General features: G+C 44.2%; 1 protein-coding gene across 3 annotated transcripts in view; it reads left to right on the top strand.

Moving 5' to 3' along the window:
• Gk1 (Glycerol kinase 1) overlaps nucleotides 1–24,802 on the top strand; it is a 51,588-nt gene that overhangs the window by 12,015 nt on the left and 14,771 nt on the right. For 2 of the 3 annotated variants that reach the window (XR_014708069.1, XM_084606962.1), the window contains exons 10-14: nucleotides 2,321–2,363; nucleotides 10,256–10,348; nucleotides 12,551–12,629; nucleotides 14,912–15,084; nucleotides 23,202–23,331. Coding sequence is in view for 2 of the 3 variants with exons in the window: in XM_084606962.1 (XP_084463088.1) it covers nucleotides 2,321–2,363; nucleotides 10,256–10,348; nucleotides 12,551–12,629; nucleotides 14,912–15,084; nucleotides 23,202–23,331 (518 nt within the window). In the remaining variant the exon portion in view is untranslated. The remainder of the gene's footprint in view (nucleotides 1–2,320; nucleotides 2,364–10,255; nucleotides 10,349–12,550; nucleotides 12,630–14,911; nucleotides 15,085–23,201; nucleotides 23,332–24,802) is intronic. The other variant, XM_084606963.1, reaches the window with a different exon arrangement.

Below are 24,802 nucleotides of genomic sequence, written 5' to 3'. Positions count from 1 at the left end.
ACAGATAAGTGCTATCCTGGCATGCATAAACAGATAAGTGCTGCCTTGGCACTTCATGCACAAAGCAAGATAAGGAAGCAGCATTGGCATTGAGAAACCCAAAGGTGAAACACCAATGGTAGGTTGAGTCACTTGACCTGGCTGCTCTATGGTACCAGTAGTTCTTGTATTTAAAGCCAAGGAGTAATTAAATGCAGAGGAATAGATGAAACACACTTTTTTGGTGAAGGTCTGTTGAAGTGGCAGTTTGTTTAAAGACAAGTGATAAATGCCAAGATTTGATAATAGAATGATGATTTCCGGGAGTTCAGTAGAACTTTTTTCTGGGCTAGTTGGTGCATGTTTGAGAAATACAGAAGCGGCAACACAAACAAAGACAAATGACATTGACAGGCGCTTACTGACAACTGATTCATTGTTGAATAAAGGATGTGGGATATAGAGGTACGGCATGGCATTGCTAACTGGAGGCAATCAATGTCACATGGCTTGAAGGCCATAAACATAATAAAATTATGTGAAAACAGATGAAACGACTCAAGATAACTTAGATAAAAGCATGGCAGTGCTTTATCTTTATCTTTGCTGGAAAACGTATCAACAACCTTAGATATGCGGATGATGCCACTTTAATGGCAGAAAGTGAAGTGAAACTCAAGAGACTTCTGATGCGCGTACAAGAAGAGAGTGAGAAGTTTGGGCATAAACTGAACATTAAAAAGACGAAGATCATGGCGTCTTGCCCTATCAAGTCCTGGAGCATCAATGGACAAGAAGTGGAAGCTGTGAAAGATTTTCTGTTCTTGGGCGCCAAGATTACCTCGGAAGGAGACTGCAGTCATGAAATTAGGAGACGCCTGCTTCTGGGAAAGAGAGCAATGGTTAGCCTTGACCGCCTAGTAAAGAGCAGAGACATTAGTCTGCCAACCAAGATCCGTATAACCCGTGCTATGGTCTTTCCAGTTGTGATGTATGGATGCGAGAGTTGGACTGTGAAAAAGGCTGACCGCCGAAGAATTGACGCGTTTGAATTGTGGTGCTGGCGAAGACTCTTAAGAGTTCCTTGGACTGCCAGAAGATCAAATCAGTCGATATTGTCGACCATAAACCCTGACTGCTCATTGGAGGGTCAAATTCTAAAGTTAAAGCTCAGCTACTTTGGTCATCTGATGAGAAGAGAGGAGTCGCTGGAGAAAGATTTGATGTTGGGAAAGGTTGAGGGTCGCCGGAGAAGGGGTAGGCAGCGAACGCGATGGTTAGATGGCATTCTCGAGGCATTGCAGATGAAGCTATGTGATGTTAAGAAGATAGTGAGAGACCGGAAAGCGTGGCGTGACATGGTCCATAGGGTCACGAAGAGTCGGACACGACTGAACGCCTGAACTGAACTGATGGCAGTGCTATCCAAAGGCAATAAGTTTCACATGGTATAGAATGCCCTAAAAGCGATAAAATACATGTATGAGGTGAAAAAAAAAACAGCACAATCTTTTTTTTGTGACTTCTGGCTCTTTACACCTCATGTCACTGATCACATTTTTCATCTAAGTTATTGTTTTCGTCTTTTTTTTCACCTCGTACACGTTTTGTCACTTTTAGGACCCTCTACACTACGTGAAGCTTACTCCTTCTGGCTAGCACTGCCACGCTTTTGTCTAGGTTATTTTCTTTTTAGTCGTTTCCTCTGTCCCCACACGATTTTGTTGCCTTTATGGCCCTTTGACGGTTTACTGCCTTTGGTTAGCAATACCATGTCACACCTGCATATTGTATGTGTTTCATTAACTAAAGAATCAATTGTCCATGTCGCCTTCTTGTCTTTGTTTGTGCTGGGTTGGTGCTTATCAATTTCGCAAATATTTTCAGGAGTTTTGCTCTCCACGATGACTAGTTGTGTTAAACAGCTCTCTTTGCCAGCCAAGCCAAAGATATTAGAGGACAGGTAGAAACTCACGTCTGTCGTCAGTTTTATGTCATCTCCTTTTCTCACAATACTGACAGAGATAGGAGAATAGAAAAGTGTCTTGCAAGTGTCCTTTTAGACAGTTTTCACACCTACGGTTGCCGCTCTGCTAACTGGGAATGTTCTTTCTGTTTGATTAGCATAATGTCAGGGGTTAAATGTATTCAAAGGTTTGCACATTTTATTTTCTTTTTTTAGATATTGTCCTCAGTTGGTGTTGCACCCATTCTGAATAACCAATATTTTAAGTTTAATTTCCATGCACACGCTGTTCGTATTTTGTTTTAAAAGCAGGCCAAGCTGCCCTATTTCACCTAAACTGATTTTTTTTTAATTTTAATTTGTCCCCCCGTACAGGTACGGCACTGGCTGCTTCCTCCTGTGTAACACTGGCCTTGAGGTGAGCGCATTTCATTTTTCTTCCACCAGTGCATGCCAGTGTTAATAGCCATGTCTCTAACTGTAGGGCCATCTAGTTGAATTTAAAAACTTCGTTCTCTTCTGGCTCTGTCAGTGCATAGCTTTTGCTGCTGTGTCCTGGGAGCATGTGGGCCATTTAGGGCTCAATCATTTATGACCAAGTGATGATGATGATGTATAATATACCAGTGCAACAGAGCAGCTTGCCAAAAGTACTCCTATGAGTAAGCTTATTCAAGCAAATTGAAGAGCCTTCAGATTTGTCCAAATTGCAAGGCTTCTTGTGATTTTGTTTTTGTTTTTCCTTTACGCTAGGATGAAGTGAGGGAGCTGTTGATTTCGATGCCTTTGCACTTGTAATAGCCAGACGGATATATATATATATATATATATATATACAAAACTTTGAAACTAAACGGTGGAAGGCAGGCATGAATGCAAAACAGCTGAGTGTGCTAAACTTGTTCTTTCTTTCTTTCCTTTCTTGCATGTGCATGTATATGGCAGTGCTTTGCTCTGCATTGCTGTTTCCATTTTTCATGTCTTTCTTTAAATTGGTTCACAGGAAGGGAAAGGCGCAGTAACTGTCACACTTGCTCTGTGGACACCCGAACCGCGCCGTAAGGGAAGGGAGGAGGGTGGGAATGAAAGTGGAAAGAGAGAAAGAGGAGCCGTAGTGGAGGGCTACGGAGTAATTTCGACCACCTGGGGATCTTTAACGTGCGCTGACATCGCACAGCACACGACGCCTCTTCGTTTCGCCTCCATCGAAACGCAGCCGCCGCGATCGGGTTCGAACCCGGGAACTCCGGCACAGTAGTCGGGCGTCTTACCACTGCACCACCTTCTGGGGTTGCTCTTGGGTTGGAGCTGATTCTGCACATAGTTGTTTCCAGTCTCCTTCAAAGCATTTTGTATTGAGGTTTCTACTGTTTACTCCGTTTTCCTACATTTCACACCACATACGCCTTTTAACATGATATAGTTGAATCCCGCTACAATGAAACCGGCGGGGCGTACGAAAAATTTCGTTGTCGGGAATTTACAGACAACTTAAGCAAAAAAAGAAAAAATTATTTCCAGAAGTTCGTAAGCTTTGTCTGCTTGCGTTTCACTGCCAGCAGCGGCGTCATGCGACTCTCACATTCTGTTAAGAGAGCCATCACAACGTCGTCATCGTGAGAGCCCAGGAACTTCCTAATAACATTGACGGCATCATCACCTGCGACGAGGTTGCCAAGGCGGGTGAATCCCGGGCAGAGTCGTCATCAGCGTTGGATGGTGGCTCTTCCGGCTCGCCAACACTTTTAATGATGTCCTCATCACTTAGCTTTTCGTAGACAAGCACATCTGCATCAGCGTTGAGGAAATTGTCCAGCTCGATATCGCCAGGGACGTTTCCTGCATCCTGGAGGGATTTCCAGCTGTGCTGGTCGCCTCCTGGTCAACAAACCCGGCATGCTGGAAGCAGTTCTAGATCAATGTGGACCGGGTCACGTTCCACGCAGCAGCTATCATCTGAAGAGCCATAGGTCCACCTTTGTCTCCCTGCCAGTTTCGAGCTTCAAGGGAATCCGCTGAATCAGCTTCTCCCGATAAGCACACTTCACGCTTCGGATGATGCTTTGTTCCAGCTTAATGATCGAAGTGCAGTTTGGTGGGAAAAATCGCACTTCTACGCTTGACAGGTTGACGTCGCCAATGCGGTGGGCAGAACAATTGTCCAAGAGCAAACAAACCTTTCGGTTCTGCCTGCACATGTCGTAGTCAAATGCCATAAGCCAGTCTGCAAATATGGCACGGGTCATCTACGACCGCCTGTCAGTGACGTACTTGATGGGAAGGCTTCTGTTTCCCTTGAAGCAGCGCGGTTTGGCACTTTTGCCAATAACAAATCGGGGATGCGTGTCCGATCCATCCATGTTTGTGCACAGCAGACAGAGTTCCCCTTTTCTTGCTGTGCTTGCCACCTGTGCAACGCTGCCCTTTAAAATCTAGCATCCGTGCTGGCAGCATCTCATAAAAGAGGCCCGTCTCGTCCGTGTTGTAAATATCGGACGACACGTAGCTGCTCATAATACCAGCCACGTTGTGTACCACCCATTCCGATGCTCCGTGTCCGCGGAACTTGCTTCACCGCACAAAACTTTTCCCACGATGTTGTGCCTTGCTTTGAAGCGATCGAGCCAACCTGTGCTGGCCTTAAATTCATCCAGGCCTAGCAAACAGGCATAATTGAGGGCCTTCTGCTTAACAGTTGTTCCACTATGCGGGATGTTCTTGGCTCGCGTTTGGACGAACCAGGTGTAGACAGCCTTATCAATAGCTCCTCGTATGTTGGCTGCATCACCTTCTTTTGTTGAGCTGAAGTACCTGACACAAGTGCCTTGCCGATGCTTTCTTTACTCTTCAGTATCATTGACAACAAACTCGACGCGATGCCAAAATCTGCGGCAATATTCGCCTTCTTCCCGCTTTCTGCTTCAGTGATAATACGCGCTTTTTCTTCTAGCGAAAGCAACTTCTGCTTCTTCGCTGGCAGTGACATCCTAGAAAGTTAGCAGCGACTAGCAGAGACGAGACGAGACCACACTGTACGATGCACTCACGAACGCCAAGGATGCACAAAGAAGAAAAATGTTGATGCTGAGATGGCTTCTTCCTGCAGTGCATTTCAGCGCGCCTCGCATTTTTCTTTTTTTTTCTCCAACTGGGCACGAAGCTCCGCCCACCAGTCCTCAGCCTGTCTGAAACGCGCTCGATTCCTAGCAGACGCCGCCCCTGAAGATGCTAGCAGATGATGTCATATTTACGCGCTGGCGCATTTTACACGCGCTTTTGAGCAGCCCCTCTTCACTTTTAGGCCGCGAACGCTTGCCAGCCAACACCGCTCGCTTGTAATTGTGACGGGCTTTCCTGCGTGGCAGGAAACCGCGAGCACAGTGACTGCAAGCATCATGACTGCAAGCTGCATCAATCAAAAAAGCCCAGCAAAGGCAAGGGCGAACTCGTTTCTTTACATGGAGAATGGAGTTAGTCAATGAGCGGGTCGTGACGTCACTTCAAAAATCACGTGGGCATCTGAAGAAAAAAAAAAGAAAGCAAACGAGCGATGCGCGCAAGGAGGATGTGCGGTATCGGTGCGCTCCTCCTCCCCCAGCAGTCTGCGATGCAAAAAAATACTGTGGGAACGAGAAAGTCACTCTCCAGCACTCGCCTCCTGAAGAAAAACAAGATGGAAGAGCCACTTACCCGCGAAAATTCGCAAAGAAAAATTCGTAGAAGCGAACGTGTGCTCGCAAAGTACTTCGTTTTTGAGGAAATTTTAATAAGTTCTATGGGGGTTTCACGGGGGATGCAAAAACTTCGTTGTGGCGAAAATTTTGTTGCAGTGTCGCTCGTTGTACCGGGATTCAACTGTAGTATTCAATACCCCATTCTCCAGAAAAATCTGGCATCGGCATTGTGAGCAGGAAATCACGGGCATGACTCTGGCTGGTGACGTGACTATGCACTTACTGGTCGTTGGGTTGCGTGATGTCATGAGACCACATGACATCGATTTGCAGATGCTGATAACTCAAGCTTCACCTTTGAGATGGGTTGGTGAGATCGTAATCCAACCTTCGAGGACCCTCCGATTTCGAGTTAGACATAGCTACCCCAGGCGATATAGGCACATTCATATGGCTTTACATGTGTGTGGGGTGGCCTTCCATATTATATGATAGGCTATGACTGTGTGCTGCTAAGTATTTGTGGGATAATTGAGGCACAAATTACGGATTAGTGAATAATTCAGTAGCAAAGGGCATGTACTCAAATAGAGGATCCTTAAGACGAGATGGCAAATAGGATCCATTAACACTTCGCATCATACCCATAAAGACGGAGCTTAAGTGTCCCTAGAATATTTTTTGATTCTGCCATTACTTATGCCTAGTAAATTCAGTAAAATCAGTAGTTCCAAAGCAAAAGAAATGCAAGAAAGCAAACTGGTTATCTGAAGAGGCTTTGCAAATAGCTGAGGAAAGGAGGATGGCAAAAGTTATGGGGGAAAGAGAAAGATACAAGGTTCTCAATGCGGATTTTCAGAAAATAGCAAGGAGAGATAAGAATGCCTTCCTGAACATACAGTGCCAAGCAGTTGAGGACAACAGCCAATTAAGGAACACAAGAGCTCTGTATAAGACAATCAAAGATATCAAAGGAAGCTTCTGTGCTAAGCTGGGCGTGATAAAGGACAAACGAAGCTAGGACCTCACTGAAGCCTCAGAGATAAAGAAGAGGTGGCAGGAATACACAGAAGAACTGTACAAGAAGGACCCGAATGTGCAAACCCAACATAAGACGGTTGTGATTACTGATCTCGAGCCGGGCATCCTAAAGAGTGAAGTTGAATGGGCCTTAGCCAGCCTTGCTAAGAACAAAGCTAGCGGAATTGATGGCATTCCAACTGAGTTGCTTCAAAACCTCAACCATGACGCTGTTAACATTCTGCATACATTATGTCAGAAGATTTGGACAACCCTGCAGTGGCCACAGGATTGGAGGAGGTCAGTTTACATCCCCATTCTAAAGAAAGGCAGTGCCAAAGATTGTTCCAACTACCGCACGATCGCGCTTATTTCGCATGCTAGCAAGGTGATGTTGAAAATCCTCCAAGGTAGGCTGCAGCAGTATGTGGATCGGGAGCTTCCGGACGTGCAAGCTGGGTTTTGCAAGCGCAGAGGAACTAGAGACCAAATTGCCAACCTTCGCTGGACCATGGAAAAAGCAAGAGAGTTCCAGAAACCCATCTACTTCTGCTTTATTGATTATGCGAAAGCGTTTGACTGCGTAGATCACAGCAGATTAGGGCAAGCTCTCCAAGAGATGGGAGTTCCAATTCACCTCATCTGTCTCCTCAGGAACCTGTATGAAGTACAAGAGGCCACAGTCAGAACTCGGCATGGTCTTACTGATTGGTTTCTGATTGAGAAAGGAGTGAGGCAAGGCTGCATACTGTCGCCCTGCCTATTTAACCTATATAGTGCATCATGAGGAAGGCCGGTCTGGACGAGTCTTCAGCTGGAGTGAAGATTGCTGGAAAACGTATCAACAACCTTAGATATGCGGATGATACCACTTTAATGGCAGAAAGTGAAGTGGAACTCAAGAGACTTCTGATGCGCGTACAAGAAGAGAGTGAGACGTTTGGGCTTAAACTGAACATTAAAAAGACAAAGATCATGGCTTCTTGCCCTATCAAGTCCTGGAGCATCAATGGACGAAAAGTGGAAGCTGTGACAGATTTTCTCTTCTTGGGCTCCAAGATTACCTCGGAAGGAGACTGCAGCCACGAAATTAGGAGACGCCTGCTTCTGGGAAAGAGAGCAATGGTTAGCCTTGATCGCCTAGTAAAGAGCAGAGACATTAGTCTGCCAACCAAGATCCGTATAACTCGTGCTATGGTCTTTCCAGTTGTGATGTATGGATGCGAGAGTTGGACTGTGAAAAAGGCTGACCGCCGAAGAATTGACGCGTTTGAATTGTGGTGCTGGCGAAGACTCTTGAGAGTTCCTTGTACTGCCAGAAGATCAAATCAGTCGATATTGTCGACCATAAACCCTGACTGCTCATTGAAGGGTCAAATTCTAAAGTTAAAACTCAGCTACTTTGGTCATCTGATGAGAAGAGAGGAGTCGCTGGAGAAAGATTTGATGTTGGGAAAGGTTGAGGGTCGCCGGAGAAGGGGTAGGCAGCGAACGCGATGGTTAGATGGCATCCTCAAGGCACTGCAGATGAAGTTATGTGATGTTAGGAAGATAGTGAGAGACCGGAAAGCGTGACGTGACATGGTCCATATTGTCACGAAGAGTCGGAGACGACTGAACGACTGAACAATAGTAAAATCAGAGAGAAAATTTCACTGGAAGTTCGATTGTTTTTTGTTCATTTTTTTTCATGCCGGCATTCCATGGATATCTCACTCTCCTGTTTCCTTGGAGAAATGATAGTATGCAAGTAAAGTGTGAATTGTGGGGTTTGACATTTCGAAATGGCACATGGCGTGTGAGGGATGCCGTAATAAAGGCTCCAGGCTAACTTTGACCAGCCGGGGCTCTGTAATGCGTACTTACATTGCTCAGCACTTCGCAAGTTTGGCACAAAAGCCCCCGCTCTGACTTTTCCACTATTAGACTGTCTGAAGCCGTTAGCTGCTAACCTGGGCAGCACTTTGAGATGGGAATTGAACTTCCCAAGACCCCTGAATCCCAAGTTGGTCATTCTGCGCCTAGATTTGAATTTTATGGGTTTGGAACCAGATATTTTGATCTGGTCCGGGGTCAAGTATTTTTTTCTCCATTGCACTCTCAACGCCGCTATCACTGCCAATGCCACTGGAAGGTGGTATTCGACTGGTTACATGGCCGGAAACTGATTGGTCGGCGATGATTTCTGTTACATTGCGAGACTGGTCGAATTGGCTGGAGCTGCCACCTGGGAACACTTTTGAGATGGGAATCAAACCCAAGGGGCTTTTGGACCCCAAGTCATACACGCTACTATTAGGCCGTTCAAACATGCTCATACAATATGAATAAAGTAGGTAACATTCATTGGTCTTTCATATAATATGGTGGATTGCGACACAGCTGGGTATTTGTTAATTTTGAAAAGAAGCTTTCGATTGATGCTAGGAAAATAAAGTTGTCAAAAGCTTGAGTTAGACTGTCCTTTTAAAGGGGCCCTGCACATACTGTGAGACCCTTGTAATTAGGACTAAAGTTGGAACATTTCATTTTGAAATATTTGAAATAGTGCACTTACAGTGCGATTATTCTACATGGCATAAAATTCATGCTCGCCTTTCTTGCTTTATACAGTTCAACCTCTGTTTGACAAACCTACATGTGGTGAATTGCTTTATATTACTAAGTGTTTAAATTCCCCAATTCTGACCCTGTTGAAGTTCAGATAGAACTCTGCAACGAGCATGTTGACCTCAATATAGCGAACTCCCTTAGCTAGTGCAGGATTGCTGAAAATTTAGCAGAACATCACAAGATTTATGACGATCTAGCACGAAATGACATATAAGGAAAGTCTACGATCTCTACAAGCGCCCGCAGATGATGCAGTGCGTCGTGTTTCAGTGCCAATGTTGCATCTACGTGGCCACTATAGCAGTCTCTGCTGCTTTTGCCTTTGGAACAGGGCACATGAATAGTTTGTGCTCAAAAGCAGCGAAAAATAAAATACAGAGAAAAATATATGTCACAAACTGCGTGCACCCATTGCAGCCACGCAGCTGCTCACGAGATTTTGGTGCCAATAGGTCTCGCATGTCAATAGCGGGAACAGCTGATAGCACCAGGGATGCAAGGCGGAGAGTTGATTTTTTGGGGGCAACCCTGGTCGTAGATAAACGAGTGGGAACATGCGTAAAGACATCGGTGGCTCCACGCCTGTGGACTGCGTGACTGCGTGCGCTCTCCCAGTCAGTCTTTTGTGAAAGTAAGGTGTTTCAAACCAGGAGTAGCTCAGAATGGAAGATTTCTTATGATTGCAGCGGGTGCCAAAGATGAAACACGGAATCTGGGTCGGCTCCGGTTGCTCTTGCGAGGTGTAGAATTACGGGTACTGCTCCTGTAAGTGCAACCCCCATTGACGTGCCCTTCTCGCTCTCATTGCTACAAGCTGCTTTTCACTTTCAGGCTTGGACGTGCTATTGTGACACGCGCGCTTCCCTTGCTGCAAATGCTGCTGTGCTACTTGTGGGTCTTGTCTCTCTCTCTCCCTTTCTTCTCTCTGCCACGCCGTTGCTTCCGAAGCACAAGTTTTTTTGCACACGGTGAGTTGGGACGCAAGTATGTAACGACATTGTAGACTTGCTTACAGATTGTACAGTCTTCCCACGGTCTGCTTACGACTGTCGCCTTCAAACTGGGCCCCAAGCAGCCTGTTCAGTATGCGGTGGAGGTGAGACCTTACTTCTTTTTTAAGGACGAAAGGTCTGGAGGAAACATTATTGTTTTGAGGTGAACAACTTCGACGAAACTGAAGTGAGCTTCACAGCAACGCTTCAGAGCTCTTGTCCATCAAAACTATGGCTTAAGACTATTTTAAGTTGAAAGCCTTTCTCGCCTCATCAGTGGCGTGTACGGAAAGTGTCCACCGAACTGATTCTAGAATAAAAATTGGAAAATTATGGTCTCTTTAGAAATCGAACTTGGGTCACAACGCTTCTATTTTTGTAGCCAAGTAAAGCCGCGTCTAATGAATGCACAGTTGTCTTAAAGATGCAGTTGGTGGTTAAAAACATGTGACGCAGATTAACCAAAGTTGGTGGGACGCCAAAATGGTCCTGATAATCTCACTGTCTGAAAAAAACATCTGTGAACTTCAAAACAGATCACTGTCCTGCAAAGAAAAAAAAACAAAACTGCTTAGAAAACAACTTTTCCACCACCCACGTCATGTATAGCGAGGGATAATATTAGACTACATCTGCGTCATCTCACATCACGATATGAGACAGCACAATGTGGCTGCAAGTTAAGTCGTGAACGAACATGTGCGCCATGCTAAGTAAGAACAATTGGTTGCCAATACCCATGGAAAGAAGCAAGTAGCAACGAGCACCTTCTCCATGTGTGCTCTTCTTTCTAGGCCAATCTGGTAGCAATGAAAAGTGTGCGCTTGCTCTGACTGGCATTAATGAATAGCATATAGCTCAGCCTATGGGAGACTTGCACTGCCAGTGGGGTGCCACGAAAATGGTGCTGAAAATGGTGCCCTAGGCGTCTGCTGGGCAGTACAAATCCCTGGCATCTGCATCCGAATGCATGCAGTCGGTATGGATCCACCGCTTTAATTTGTGGTATGTACGAATTAAAAAGAATTTAAGTTACTGAGAATGCTTTCACGGTTGCCATGATATGAAAAAGGCAACAAATAAGTCAATGTCAGGCATTATACGGCGTGCAGAAATTGGAGATGAAGTCTCTGTGCGCTGCCAGTCGATATAGCCTGGTGGGTGTCGCGCAAATTCGTGGAGCTCTTTGAAAGCTTTACATGCAACTAAGCCTACGCACGTGAATACGCGAAATAGCAACAGAGATAAGCAGCATAAGTAACCCTTTTGAGGCACATTCTTTCTGATGGGCACCTTGTGTGAGCCATGCATGGGCCGCTGGGGATCGCATTCAATGCATGCTTGTCCCTGAATTTTTTTTAAAGTTGATCCTGCTCTGGTTCTTGCTTTTTACACCCTGTTTAGGTAAGTCGTTCTCGTAATGTTTGGAAATACAGATTCCACATATTGGAAGATCCCACGGAAAGCTGAAGCTGGGACTGCAGAAACGTCGAGTTTATGCCGCGGCAGAGTTTCGGTGTTCGTCGTTATGTACAGATATCGATAAAGGCACCCTTATCTTGTTCCACTGCTCAACTGGCAATCGCTTTTAACTTGCTTGCTTGCAGCTCTCGTACCCACTGCTCCAAAAGGCAGAAGCTCTGGCTCATCACATATTAGAAGTGCACAGTCAGCTCAGGAACGCGTGGTGCATAATGATTGATAGGTTATTGTCTTCTGCGTAGCAACTATAAATCAGCACCAAATGCTGTCTATATTGTTGTTTACTCTTGAAAGTAAATGACTGTTTTCATTGAGATAGCAACATGCTCTAGTTTGCCGTCCTCACCTTTTTTTGCTTGCCGTACGTGCAGTTTTATTCTTGTGCAGCTGCCGAAAGCAGTAGCATTACAGATGGTTTTGCTCGCGATCACAAGTAAACACAAGCACATAGCTGGCTGTACTGTATATATTTCAGCATTGAGCCGGTGTAGCGGCCAGCGTGGGGTGAAGTGCATTTCTCTTGAACCAGAGCATGTGTGCACCTGATCGCCCATACCAATCACACCGTAGCCCCGCTTAGGATGTGTACCATTAAACAGCATTGCCCTAACATGTATAGACCTTTAGGAATGTCTTGGGACTTCATTAGCTTTGTCAACTTTTTAAGATATGTAGCATGAAATGAATTAAATAGATAGCAATAGCTGTGATTTCCTAACTTAGTTTCACTGTATTATACCGTGCCACTTTGAAAAATAGTATTTATTATCTTGAATTGCTCTTTGGGAGACTTGTCTTGAGTGCTTTCACTTTGCCTTACCCAGGGATCTGTTGCTATTGCGGGGGCTGCTGTTCGCTGGCTAAGGGACAATTTAGGCCTTATCAATGGAAGTGGGGAAATAGGTAAGTCTTGCTTCTCCTTTGTAGTTTCTTCACCTGCCCGAATCTCAAAGGGTTACTTTGTGTGGCTTGGCAGTGTAATGTGAAATCGTAAAATGTAAGGGTGTCCGAATATTGAGAAATTTTCAGTTTTGAATCGAATACGAATATGAGAAAAAAAATGCCTTTGAATTTCAAATTCAGAAAAAAAGAAAGAACCATAGAAAATTAAAATATAGGAAGTACTGTTCATTTTGTTTATTGCAGAATTTACATGGTATATTTGCAAAGTTAAACTAGATTTTCACTACTGCAGCCTACTGAAAAATTCAGTATAAATTTTCTACAGATCCCACATACCAGGTTTTTGTATAGAAAGAACCTGCATGAAACCAGGTGGAGCTGTCATATCACTGCTCAACATAATAAACTCATTACATTGAGCCTTCAAGGGACTAGAAAAAATGCGTGTATTAAATAAAAGCTCGAAATTACGTAATGGGCCTGAAAAACTGGTAAAAACTATTTGCATCTCGGTTATTTTATCTAACGAACGGGTATCCGCATGATAGATGTCTTTCGAGGTTTTGTCAGCTGCCTTCGCTTTGTGCACTTGGTCAGAAAGGCGCCTTTCACAAAAGGGCAGGTCCCTCTTCACCAAATTGGCCCATGCGGTTCGAGGATACTTCACTGCAGAAGCAACGCTGTCAAGCATTGCGGTGAAGCACGCAGTGCAGGAAAACTGTGGTAACTCGAAAAATTTCATTCGGTAATTTTCGATTTTAGAAAATTTCGAATATCAGTTCTTGAAATACAAATACGATTCAAGTGATTTATTCGACTTGTATTTGAGGTTTCGGATATTCACACACTCCTAGTAAAATATATCTTAAAGGGAAGCTAAAGTGCTTTTTTGACAATTTCCTGAGATGCATGCATTAGAATATATCAAAATTGTAGATTAAGCTGACGAAGTGGTTTTGCGCTACCTTTAAAGTTAAGACGTAATCTACTGTTAAAATAGTGACAATCTTTATGCTTCTCCTCAAAGTATTGCTGCAATGCAGTGAAACTAGTAGATGCCGTCGTTATGGGTGACGTTTCGAATTTGAACAGCTTTCGGCCAGTCCTTTTGTGTGAGTCGCCCGATGGCGCCAAACAATGCCTCGCAACATTTACATTCGTTGGCATTGGTATTCTTCCTCAGAGGGGACGTATTTGCATCGAAAAGGCATCACCTCTACAGATGACATCATCACTGGTGTCTCTGCTAGTCACTGGTACTGCAGAGAAGCCTTAATGTTGAAATACTTTTATTCAGCGTTTATGTCGTCCATTTGAATGCTAGCGCTAAATGGCTTGGCATGATTTAACCTTAGCCTTCACGCATTCGACTTCTTTAATTTAGTTGAATTTAAAACCGATTCAGCTGAAGGACTTTTTTGCCATTTCGATGTTATTCAATGATTCAGATGTTGAAGTTTGTGGGGGAAGTGTGTGAAGCAGTTCCACGCTAGTATTTAAAGTAATAGCAGTCTCGGATCAATTGTTTAGGCTTCTCAGTGCACTGAGAGAGTATGGAAATGTCATAATGACGTCATTGTCACTGGAATTTTAAATTCCTTCTGGCTTCACGTGCATGCTGTCGTGCATCATCCGATGGCACAAAACAACTCTTCATGATCTATATGATTGGCGGCATCGAATTTCTCCCTTCGAGCATCTGCTTCTTCGCTTGAAACGCAGCTCTGCTATACATGACATCATAGTTATAGGCCCAGCTCACTGCTGTGTACTTTAGACATGGTTATAGCTCTTTATTTTGCAATTACATCAACAATTCATATACTAGAGCAAAAGCATTTCGCATTCTTTACCTGCAAGTTCCTTACATTTGTCCCCTTTAAGCTCATTGAATTCGAAAACCTCTTCTGCTGCCCTGTAAGCAATGTTTGCGTTTTTCAGCAAGAAAAAAAAATGCGATGCGAATGCAGTTTAAGTTCAACTAAATTATTCCTTAAACTGCATTAGCTGTTATAGTTGTTTATTTTGACAACCATTTGGAAAACCAGGCTGTTCCATTTGAAAGCTGATGATCATTTTTGTTCTGCCGTGTATTTTCTGCATGAAAACTTGTCCACTGAACACTTGCCTTGCGGAATCAGTGTGTCCCAATCACATTGACAGTGCACTTGTGAGGGTGTGTCATTTGCTGCGTGCTGCAAAAAAAAACCTTGTTGCTTTTACCTTTCGGAAGTTTAGTGTATTGCACTGCGTCACTCTTTTGCTTGCTGCTCGTATTTCAGAGAAAGTTGCCCGTACCGTTGGCAGCACTCACGGGGTGTATTTTGTGCCAGCCTTCTCCGGCCTGTATGCACCATACTGGGAGCCAGATGCCCGAGGCATCATTTGCGGCCTCACCCAGTTCACGACTCGAGCACACATTGCCAGGGCTACCCTGGAGGCTGTCTGCTTTCAGGTGAGGCAACGATGTTGCCAAATATATATATCGGCACCCTGGATAACGTTTTATTTTTGCATTTTGCTGTCACATAGTTTCGTTGCATGCTTGGTACAGTCCATGATTTGCTTGCAATATATGCTTTTGCTTGCTTTATCAAATTTCAGGATATCGGACTGCAGTAACTGCAATAATTCTTGTTGATATACAGACTAGCTGTGACCAGAAGGGGCCTATAGTCATTGATCTGTGACCATCGTTGTTTTCAGCACGCACTCACGCTTTGGTAATGTGAATTTGGTTAATTTGAAATCACTGGTAATTCGAAGAATTTCTGCAATCCGACGATATTTAGTAAGCTCGAAGGGGTAGTTTGAAGTAGTGGCCTGCACTAGCCCGGATAATTGAAAGGTTTAAGGTGCTATGTCGGAATGCCCGATTCAGATTTCGCCGCAAAGAGACAAAGTGACGGCCCCTTAAAGCTGTGAAGTGGCACCTCGCAATGCAGCCGATGCTTGATGGCATTGTAAATGTGTGGTATGTCTTTGAGAGCAAGGTAGCCAATACCTTGATTATTTTCAGCACTGTCACATAAAAGATTACCTTTCTTCAGAAAGGCTACCATCAAAAATTTTCCCATTCTATCTGCAGATTGTAAGGTAGCTTTGGGCAGGCGCCGGTTAGCGAACGTCTTGTGACGCTATCTGCTCATAACAGGACCTTATTAAACAGAGAATATAATTCTTACGTGAATTGGTTATGCTATAGGAAATTACGAAATTTGAATGACTCTCTGTTTGCCCAGCTCATTTACGCTAGTCGTCATGCTCTCAGTCACGCTCTCAGTAGATGGTGCGAGAAAAACTTTCGATAATTATCTAAGGAGCATGCGCATGCCACAGAATCTAAAACTATACATAGCAGCTCAAATTTTCTGCAATTCAGGCCATACTCGAGTGCGGAAGGCATGGTGGAGTGTCATTTTACTTTTGATCTCGGCTGGCATGTTGATGTGCACGTAATTTGTTGCTTTAAGTTGTGTGCGTACAGTAGTGCCATCTCTCTGGAAACTACAAAACAAAGTGCGGCAGAAGGATGAATGCAGATATATGCGCAGCATGTTGTCACTCGGGAAATTTTTGCCTTTGCCCATTTCTTCTTGTTTTAATTTCTGAATTCACTTTAATTACAAAATCTAGTTAGTCTAAACATTTCTGGTGGTTCCATTGACCTTGAAATAATGAGGTTTTAGTGTAACTGACATGTCCTTTTCTTCCTTTGATGTATGCCACACTGTCACTTCTTCAGTAATGTCACTTGTGACGTGTGTTAGTACCATCAAAAAGTGTTGAAAATGTGTTCCTTGGAATCCAGTGTCGACAACTGCTAGTACATATGACATGCTTTGTACTGGAAAATTCCAGTGAGAGTAAAGGGCTAAAATGTAATGGATGGCTTTGTAATGCGCTGATTTGTGTTTCATTACTCCAGACATTACTCCATTTCTTAACCAGTTCTGTGAAAGATTTTTACTTTCGAGTCAAACTACAAAATTTGCTTACCCATGATCCAAAGATGTTTTGGTCACTCCATCAAACTTGTTTAATATAAACAACGAATTCAGAAGCCCAAAATATTTTCATATGCTTTGAACACGTTCTTCCAGTCTGCTTTCTCTTGCGATCATTACAGTCGAACCTCGTTATAACGAACACGGATACAGCGAATTATTGGATATAACGAAGTAAAAGCAAAGTTTGGTTGGCTGTGCTTTATTTCTATGGGGGTTCTATTTGTATAACGAAATGAAAAACTGAAAATTTGACACTAAATTGGTTATAACGAAGCATATTTCATATTCACACGACTCAAAATCCGCAAAGAAGCAAAAAAAAAAAAAATTTTTCAAAACACTAAATTTCGGTTTTATCAATCGCCTCCACCTAAAATGTGTTTGAATCACCCGCGCTTTCGCACGCCACGCCATCTAGGGACCGCAAATGAATCTAGCATCAACGGCTGCCTGGCATGTGACCGGCACGTGATCGAACCACCGCCCGCATGCCCCTGACCCTACTTTTTGCCGACCCGCGCATGTGCTCACTTTCTTCGAGGTCGTGCCGTTGTCTTGCAACATGGCGGCGCCGAAACGCAAAGCAGTTTCTCTTGAAACAAAGATAAAAATATTCAGGGCGGTCGACAGTGGGCGCAAGAAGAAAGAGATTGCCGCAGACTTCGGCGTTGCGCCTAGCACTCTGTCAACCATACTGAGTGCAAGGCAGAAGATAGAAAACGTGCACTCTGCAGGTGCCGTGAAGAACCCATCCACCAGCGAGACTGAGCCCAACGACGCCCACGATTCTGAAGGTGAAGCGGACAATTTCGACGAGACGACATGTCGTCAACTGGCAGTTCCGATTGTTACGTTCGAGGACTTTATTGCTGCTGATGACAACTTGGCTGTGGCGCCCGAATTGACCGACCAAGAAATTGTCGATCAGCTGCTTCCTACAGATGATGCTACGAGCAGCGATGAGAGTGAAGAAGAAGGCGAAGAGCGAGCTCTCAGCAGCACTGAGGCCGCCGATATGGCGAGGAAATTGAGAAGGTACCTTGAGAACCTACCTGTGGTCAAATCAGCTGACATTGAGAAAGCGCTGCACAGTGTTGATTTCGTTGAGAAATGTATTCTATCGAATAGTGTGAAGTGCCGCCAAATGAAGATTATGTCGTTTTTTAAATAAATCAGTTCTGCGTGGCCTAAATCCCGATTTGTGTGCTCATTTTTGCTTGGCAGTGCAAAATGAAAGGTAAGGTTTCGCGTGCTTATACCATGCTTTAAAGAAAAAAAATGCTTTTTTTTCAGCTCTGTGCTTTCTATTTTAGGGTAGCCTTTAGGGTAGCCTTTACTTGGATTTATGAACAGAATTTTTTTTTTTTTTTTGGAATTTGTCTGTGCTTTTACAGCGAACATCGGATATAACAAACGAATTTCCGCGCAAAATGAGACTTCGTTTTAACGAGGTTTGACTGTATATCATTACCTCATTTCAACCCTGTTTTACCCTCGCTCGACAATATTGATACAAGCTATAGTCGACGACGAAGCGGAGACAATCAGTGGCTAGTTGGTGTAGACGATGAAGTGGTTGCTGGTTGGCGTAGACGACGAAGTTGGTTGCCTGGAACCGCGCTCAGACCGCTGCTCAGACTGCTCTCAGACTTCGGCAGTCTTCTAGGCTCAGGGCGCTCTCGTGGTTTTCGAACCACGTACGCGCAGACTCTTCTAGGGCGAAGTAAACATTATTGAGCTTTCGCTCGTCACTCCAGCCGTTGTACCGAGCCACTCACTCGAAGTTCGCCAGCCAATCCTCAGCGTCTTCGAAGACGTCGCCGTGAAAAGATGGTGGTGTTCGCGGCGGGTGGCAAAGGATCGGATCTGAGAGCCTGGGATCAGTGGCCATGTCGAGGTGGCTCGAGAGTTGCGGCTGTGTGATCCTCGTAGGGGTGGAAAGGGGCCCAACCTCAGGCGACTGTCCGCGGATGCGGCAACTGAGTCGCTGGTGGACCGGAGTCAGATCCGTCGTGAAGCGTGTAAACGTGGGAAAGCATACCCAGCGCACTCCACCAGACTGTAATGGGTATTGAGCCAAACGTTCAGGCAGCGCCCATTACAATATAGTAATTTCCTTAAAGGGTGTCCTAAACTTGATACTGAATATTGACACGCAAAAAATTTAGTGGCCCCGGTGGCTTTCATAACGAATTTCATTACAAATGAACAATTACAGACCAATTTCACTGACATCGTCATCATGCAAAATGCTGGTGCGTATCATTCATGCACATATTATAAAGTTTTTTTGAGTCAAATAACATTTTATCTAATGTTCTGCATGGTTTTAGGCAAGGCTTTAGGACATCAACACAATTGTCTGAATTTGTGCATGATCTTGCCTATAATCTGGACCTATATTGACGTGCTTTTCATTGATTTTTCAAAAGCATTCGACATCGTAAATCATTCTTAATTAATGTATACATTAAACCTCATTTTAAAGAACTCGACTCTAGTCACTTGGATTCCAAATTTTTCTAACTGCGCGTTCACGGCTTGTCCTTTGTTGTCTGGTGTAACGCAAGGCTCGGTCTTAGGACCTTTGTTATTTTTATTATACATTAGGGACCTTCCGTGTGACATTACTTGGAAAATCCGCATGTAAGCTCACAATTGCATACTTTATGACATCATTATCACTTCAGGTGATCACTCTAGCTTTGTAGGATCTTTCTCCAGCTTTTGCACATGGTGTGAAAGTTGGCTGATGAATATTAACTTTTCCAAAATAGTTATTGTGACATTTTCTTGCAGCTCCTCCCCTTTGCTTTTTCTTACTGTTACAATGGTGTACGCCTTCAAAGGATGTCAAATTATAAGTACCTAGGAATCATTTTTACAGAGAACTTATCGGGGTCCAAACTCATTAATTTGATATGTAATGAAGCCCTCTGAAAATTAGGAATCCTAGATGGATATTAACTCAGGCTCCAAAGGAAATCAAGTTACTAATGTACAAATCACTAATCTGCTTTAGCCTTGACTACGCTTCATCTGTATAGAATCCCTACAAAGTAAGTTATATATAAATGATTGAAGCCATTCAAAAGAAATTGATTTGTTTCTCATACTATCATAAATATCACCAAGACATTTCGTGCACTTCTGTCCTTGGGTCATTGTAACTAACGACACTCGCCACCCGCACGCATTTGGAATCGGTAAAATTTATGCACTCCATCCTCCACTGACGTTGTCGTCTCTCAAGCAACTGCTACATCACACGTACCAAACCAATGCTAACGAAAAGCTATCACGACCTTAATCTCTCACCTTACTTTTCTCGCAACAGCACCTTTAAAAACAGTTTTTTTTTTTTCGCTTACCATTGAACTTTAGGATTCATTGCCTGCCTCAGTTCGTTTGCTACCAGTAGAATAATTTATGCTTGCTATTGGTAATATTTAATAGCTGTTTGTGTGCTGTCTAACACAATTTTGGTTTATATGCTTAACATGTGCTGCAATTCCTTGTATTTTTGGGTATTTTAGGTCATTTTCTTTATGTACCACACCTGCAATATCTTCCTCGTGAGGCTGCAGTATGTATAAATATAAATAATATAGGTAAATTTGTGAGACTTCATATACAGTAGACTTGCAGAACTCTGTTAAGATGAGTTCCTGGATAGAATGAACAGCGTAAAGCCGGAACCGTATGGAGCGTTTTTCGCTCGCGAAAAACGTGCCGCGCGGCATACGGCCGCGTTGCCGCCGACGCGCGAGCACCCGCACGAGAAAAATTGAGCGGCGGTGTCGCGCCGCGTTTTCCGGGTGTCCAGACTCCAGACCACATAACTCCCAACGAGATGAGTTATCTCTGTTACCGCATATATAATATGCCCTTTAAATTACAGGAAACTACAATAAAAACAATCATCATGTAATTATACAGCGACATTTCCTCCAAAGTGTATTTATCAAACTTAATTTCGAACAGCAACATTGCGTGCGAAACACTACGCGCGAACGAACACGATACGTGAAGCACGTGGCTACCAAGGCACGGCTGGTCTTGAGGGAGAGAGTGCGCAGAAGAGAAGCGCTCTCTCCCTCGAGACCGGCCGTGACCGAGGAAACAAGGTTCCGCCGAAAAGGTTCCGCCGAGATGCGCGGAGAGCAGAGCCATCTTTTGGCGAACCAAAAAACCAAAATGACACGTGACTGCACGCTGATTGGTGGACGCCGGCCGTGACGTCAGTGGACGCGCCACGCGAGGCGTTTTTTTCTACGAAGCGTAGAACCACGCGGCGGCGCGATTTCATAGTGGGAACTAGTGGGAACGCGTCTGAATGACGCACGCGTCCCACCATCCGCGCGGCAATCGCGCCCAAAATCGCGCCATGCGGTTCCGGCTTAAGACCATTGCTTGGCTTCCAATAAGACTCGGTGTAAAAACATTTTCTTAGACAAACTGTTTCACGCGTCCTTCAGTTAGCATTTTGCAAATTTCACAGCTACCACAAACCATGGCAACCACATGCTATGGCACTTGCGAGGTGTCCGCACGGTGCTATTAATGGGGGGGGGAAAAATACGTGCTTCTGGGCAAGAAAGCTCACTTCCACAAAATTTGCTTCACGCACCTCTCAGAAAACTGCGGGGAGGTTGCCTTTAGGCACAAGCTTTTGTGGGGGGGGGGGTGTTTCGTATGAGTGCGCAAAAGGTATGGTGCCATCGCATCTTTGTTGTCATCATATATCTGCATCTTGCATGCATCGCATACCGTGTCACTGCCTATGCGGAACGCACCCACTTGTTGAGTTAGCACTTAAAAACTACGGGACTTCATTTTCAACCAACGTGGCACGTTGCAACTTGCCTTATCATGGTACAGAAAGGCACTTAATGTGCCTTCTCATAGAGTGAGTGACAGCTACTCTGCCAATGATTTCAGAGACAATCTACTCTTCTGGGCACCTTCGAGGTGCCTAGAGCCAGAGCGTTTTGATCATAACTCCACTTCGAAAAATGACTAACTTTAGCATGCATCTTTTGGGTGCTTATGAAATGTGGCACCATCTATTGACGGCCAGTAAATGCTGTCTGATATTGCAGTTATTGCCTTCGGAGAATCGCTTCATTTATTTATTCTTCGTGCAAACTTTGTCAGGATAAGGCCAATCTGGTACATATGATATGGACGTGTCCAGAAATAAAAAATATAAATGAACAATCACAAACGGAAAAAATTTGGGAGACTCTACTGTTGAGCTCACACCCTGACACTCAGCTAGGTGTAATCCGACTGGCCGAACACGCCGCCCGGGTCGAAGGACTCCAGGCCGTCGTGTAGGCGGATGGGTTGATGCCTATCCTGTATCTGTTGGAGATTAAAGTTTTACCACCACATCCCTTTTATTTATCTCTACGACTCTTACGCCTAAGAAATTCTACTAATGCACGTTTTCAGCTGATTTGTTATTCAGGTTGTTGTGCATTTATCAACAACGTGAAAATTTAAGGCACAGTTTATTTTCATGACCGTAGGCTCCTCCACTATCTGTATGCATCCAAATTTTGACCAATCAAAACCGCCATTTTTGATACATGGCAGTATGGAAAGTTTCGCAATTGGTAATACTAAAAAGCTCTGCCTAGAGCAGAATAGGAAATGAGAATCTGGAAAATAAAACCAAAAATAACAACCACTGTAGGATAGCGCAAAAGAGGAGGCAGTGAAAAAAGAATACTAGTCAGATATCATTCTTCAGCTGGGTACATGAGCTTGTTTTATGCCTAACGCAATAAATGTTGTATATATTCGCAATTATTGTCGCTCTGAAAGGCTATTTTGTGATTTGTTTTCATGTAACATATACGTTCTTACACATAGTAGCATGCTCACATATTTTAACATGATAGTAGTGTTAAAGATCCACTTTGCCAGAAAATCCAGCGTTGGCTTTGTCAGCGAACAATTTTGAGCATGGCGCTGGCAAGTGGTAGCTGGCAGCTGACATGTCCAAGCACTAACTGGATGTAGGGTTGCCTGATGTTGCGTTGTCAGGAGCTGACAGCTAAGGCCTCTCCTTTCATATGGGAGAGTGATATCAGCATCAGCCTGCCGGGACCCTTGCATTCACGTTACCCCTAGGCCACGCAGGCACATTCATACGGCTTGGTTGAAGCATGGCTTTATATGTGGGCTGCTAACCTACGCAATCGCATCGTACCCATAAAGGCAGAGCTTAAGTGTTCCCCATAATCGTAGGGGGAGGGGCCATGTCTGTTAAGGTGAACCTTTGATGAGACATTTTCTGCCCCCCTCGAGTTTCTCTTTAAGGAAACCTGCTATATTACTATTCGCTTTGTAACCAAAAGTCTGATACTCGCACACCTCTACTCAAAACAGCTAAGAAATTTTCCTCCCGTTTTCAATGGGTAGTTTCTTGCTGTAGTGGATTCGGGCAGTTTTGCTATTACTTTTGACCTTGTCTTTATTCTTTAAGTGTACATCTTTCCACATCGAAAAAATCAGGGGTCAGCTGTTTGAGTCCGTGCCTTATCATCTGTAGGTGCGAGATATTCTGGAATCAATGGACCGTGACAGTGGAACTCGGCTAAAGCAGCTTCTGGTTGATGGCGGCATGGCAGTCAATGACTTGCTGATGCAGCTTCAAGCTGATCTGCTTGGCATTCCAGTTGGTAAGGGTGGCTGCATTTTCTTCCTAATAGTGTGTAGGGGCTTGACGTTTTGCCTTTTATTTTTTGAAAACTCGGCGGACTTTCTACAGTGTTTATTTCAGAACACAGTCTTCATTTTTAGTTTTGTTTATTAATATAACCTCCTTCAGGTGAACTACGTTTGCCACTGCTTTCTTTCCCTTCATTATTGTTATTGCGTATGGCAAATGGTCACTTAGTTTATCTTTGCTTTTTTTTGCCTGCTTCGGAATTCAGTTTGCATGTTATTAATGCGCAAGTCATTAATTACTGTTAGAATGCATTTAGTTTTGCTTGATAGAAAAAGGGGTTCGCTGCGATACGAGGGTTGTTGCACTAGCCTGAGTGAGGGGACAGGGCATGACATGCTCTTTGGGCTGATGACAGTAGTGGAACTGGCACTTAACCATCGTAGCAGGCAAGACGTGACACTTTGCAGCTACATTTTCGTATATTTTCGAATGCCCTTGATGGCAGTTGCAAGTACTGGCTTAGCCAACTGTCTTATGTGGAACATGGCAATGAATAGCATTGTGTGTGACGAGGGTGAAACAGGATAGGCTATCGGAGCCATGAGGAGTTAAATAGGCATCCGTGTACGCGACTCCATGAGTGTTGAAGGGCAGACCACGATGAGAGGCAGCAGCATGTCGCGGCCAGCATACAGGACCAATGACATATTGGCTGGGCGAGGAAGTATAGACTCCGGTGGGGAAGGAGTAGGCTGAATGGGGGAATAGTAGCCTGGCTGAGAGGACAGCACCCTTGAACAGTACCAGAGAGGCGAGCCACCTTTCTGTCACGGCAAAGGGAAAAAAGACTGCAAAGGATGGGAGCGCCCGGTGGCATAGAGTGAATCAGTGACAGCAGTTATGAAAGACGAAGAGCAGCCCTATAATGGCCATGAGAGCTGTGGCAAGTATATCCAGCTTGGTTTGAGTGAAAGAAAGGAATGGTATGAAGTAAAGGAATTTGTTAAGAACTAGTGTGTGAGCCAGTCTACAGGTGTGAGCGACCAGCTCATGACTCGCTGATGTAAGTGGGTGACGAACTGGCAGGTAGAAACAGCCGCACGGGGAGCCCGGACGTTTTTGGTAGCATGCAGAGGTATGCCAAGAACGCGACATTGAGCAGTCATATTGCCTCGTGCGTGTCACGCCATGTGAAACAGCCTTAAGGTGACCAAATTTTGAAAAGAGAATTTGGTTTAATTTTATTGATTTGTTTTGGCTTTAACTGAGTAGTCCAACAGCTTGTTATGCATCATGGACATATAGCTTGATAGCTGTAACTCAGCATAATTGATATTCAGGTTAAAAATAGTTGAAAAGGCAAGTTATGCTTGAAAAATACATGTAAACGAAAATTCCGGGGAAAAACACTATTTGTGACTTACTTCGAGGCTCTCAGAATTCAACTGCCAAAGGTTATCCAAACAATGGATTTGATTTAA

Source organism: Amblyomma maculatum, chromosome 6, assembly GCF_055883805.1.
Source record: "Amblyomma maculatum isolate TAMU_Amacu chromosome 6, ASM5588380v1, whole genome shotgun sequence".
Taxonomy (NCBI): Eukaryota; Metazoa; Arthropoda; class Arachnida; order Ixodida; family Ixodidae; genus Amblyomma; species Amblyomma maculatum.
The sequence above is the reverse complement of the archived record's forward strand: the minus strand, read 5'-3'. Positions and strand labels throughout refer to the sequence as shown.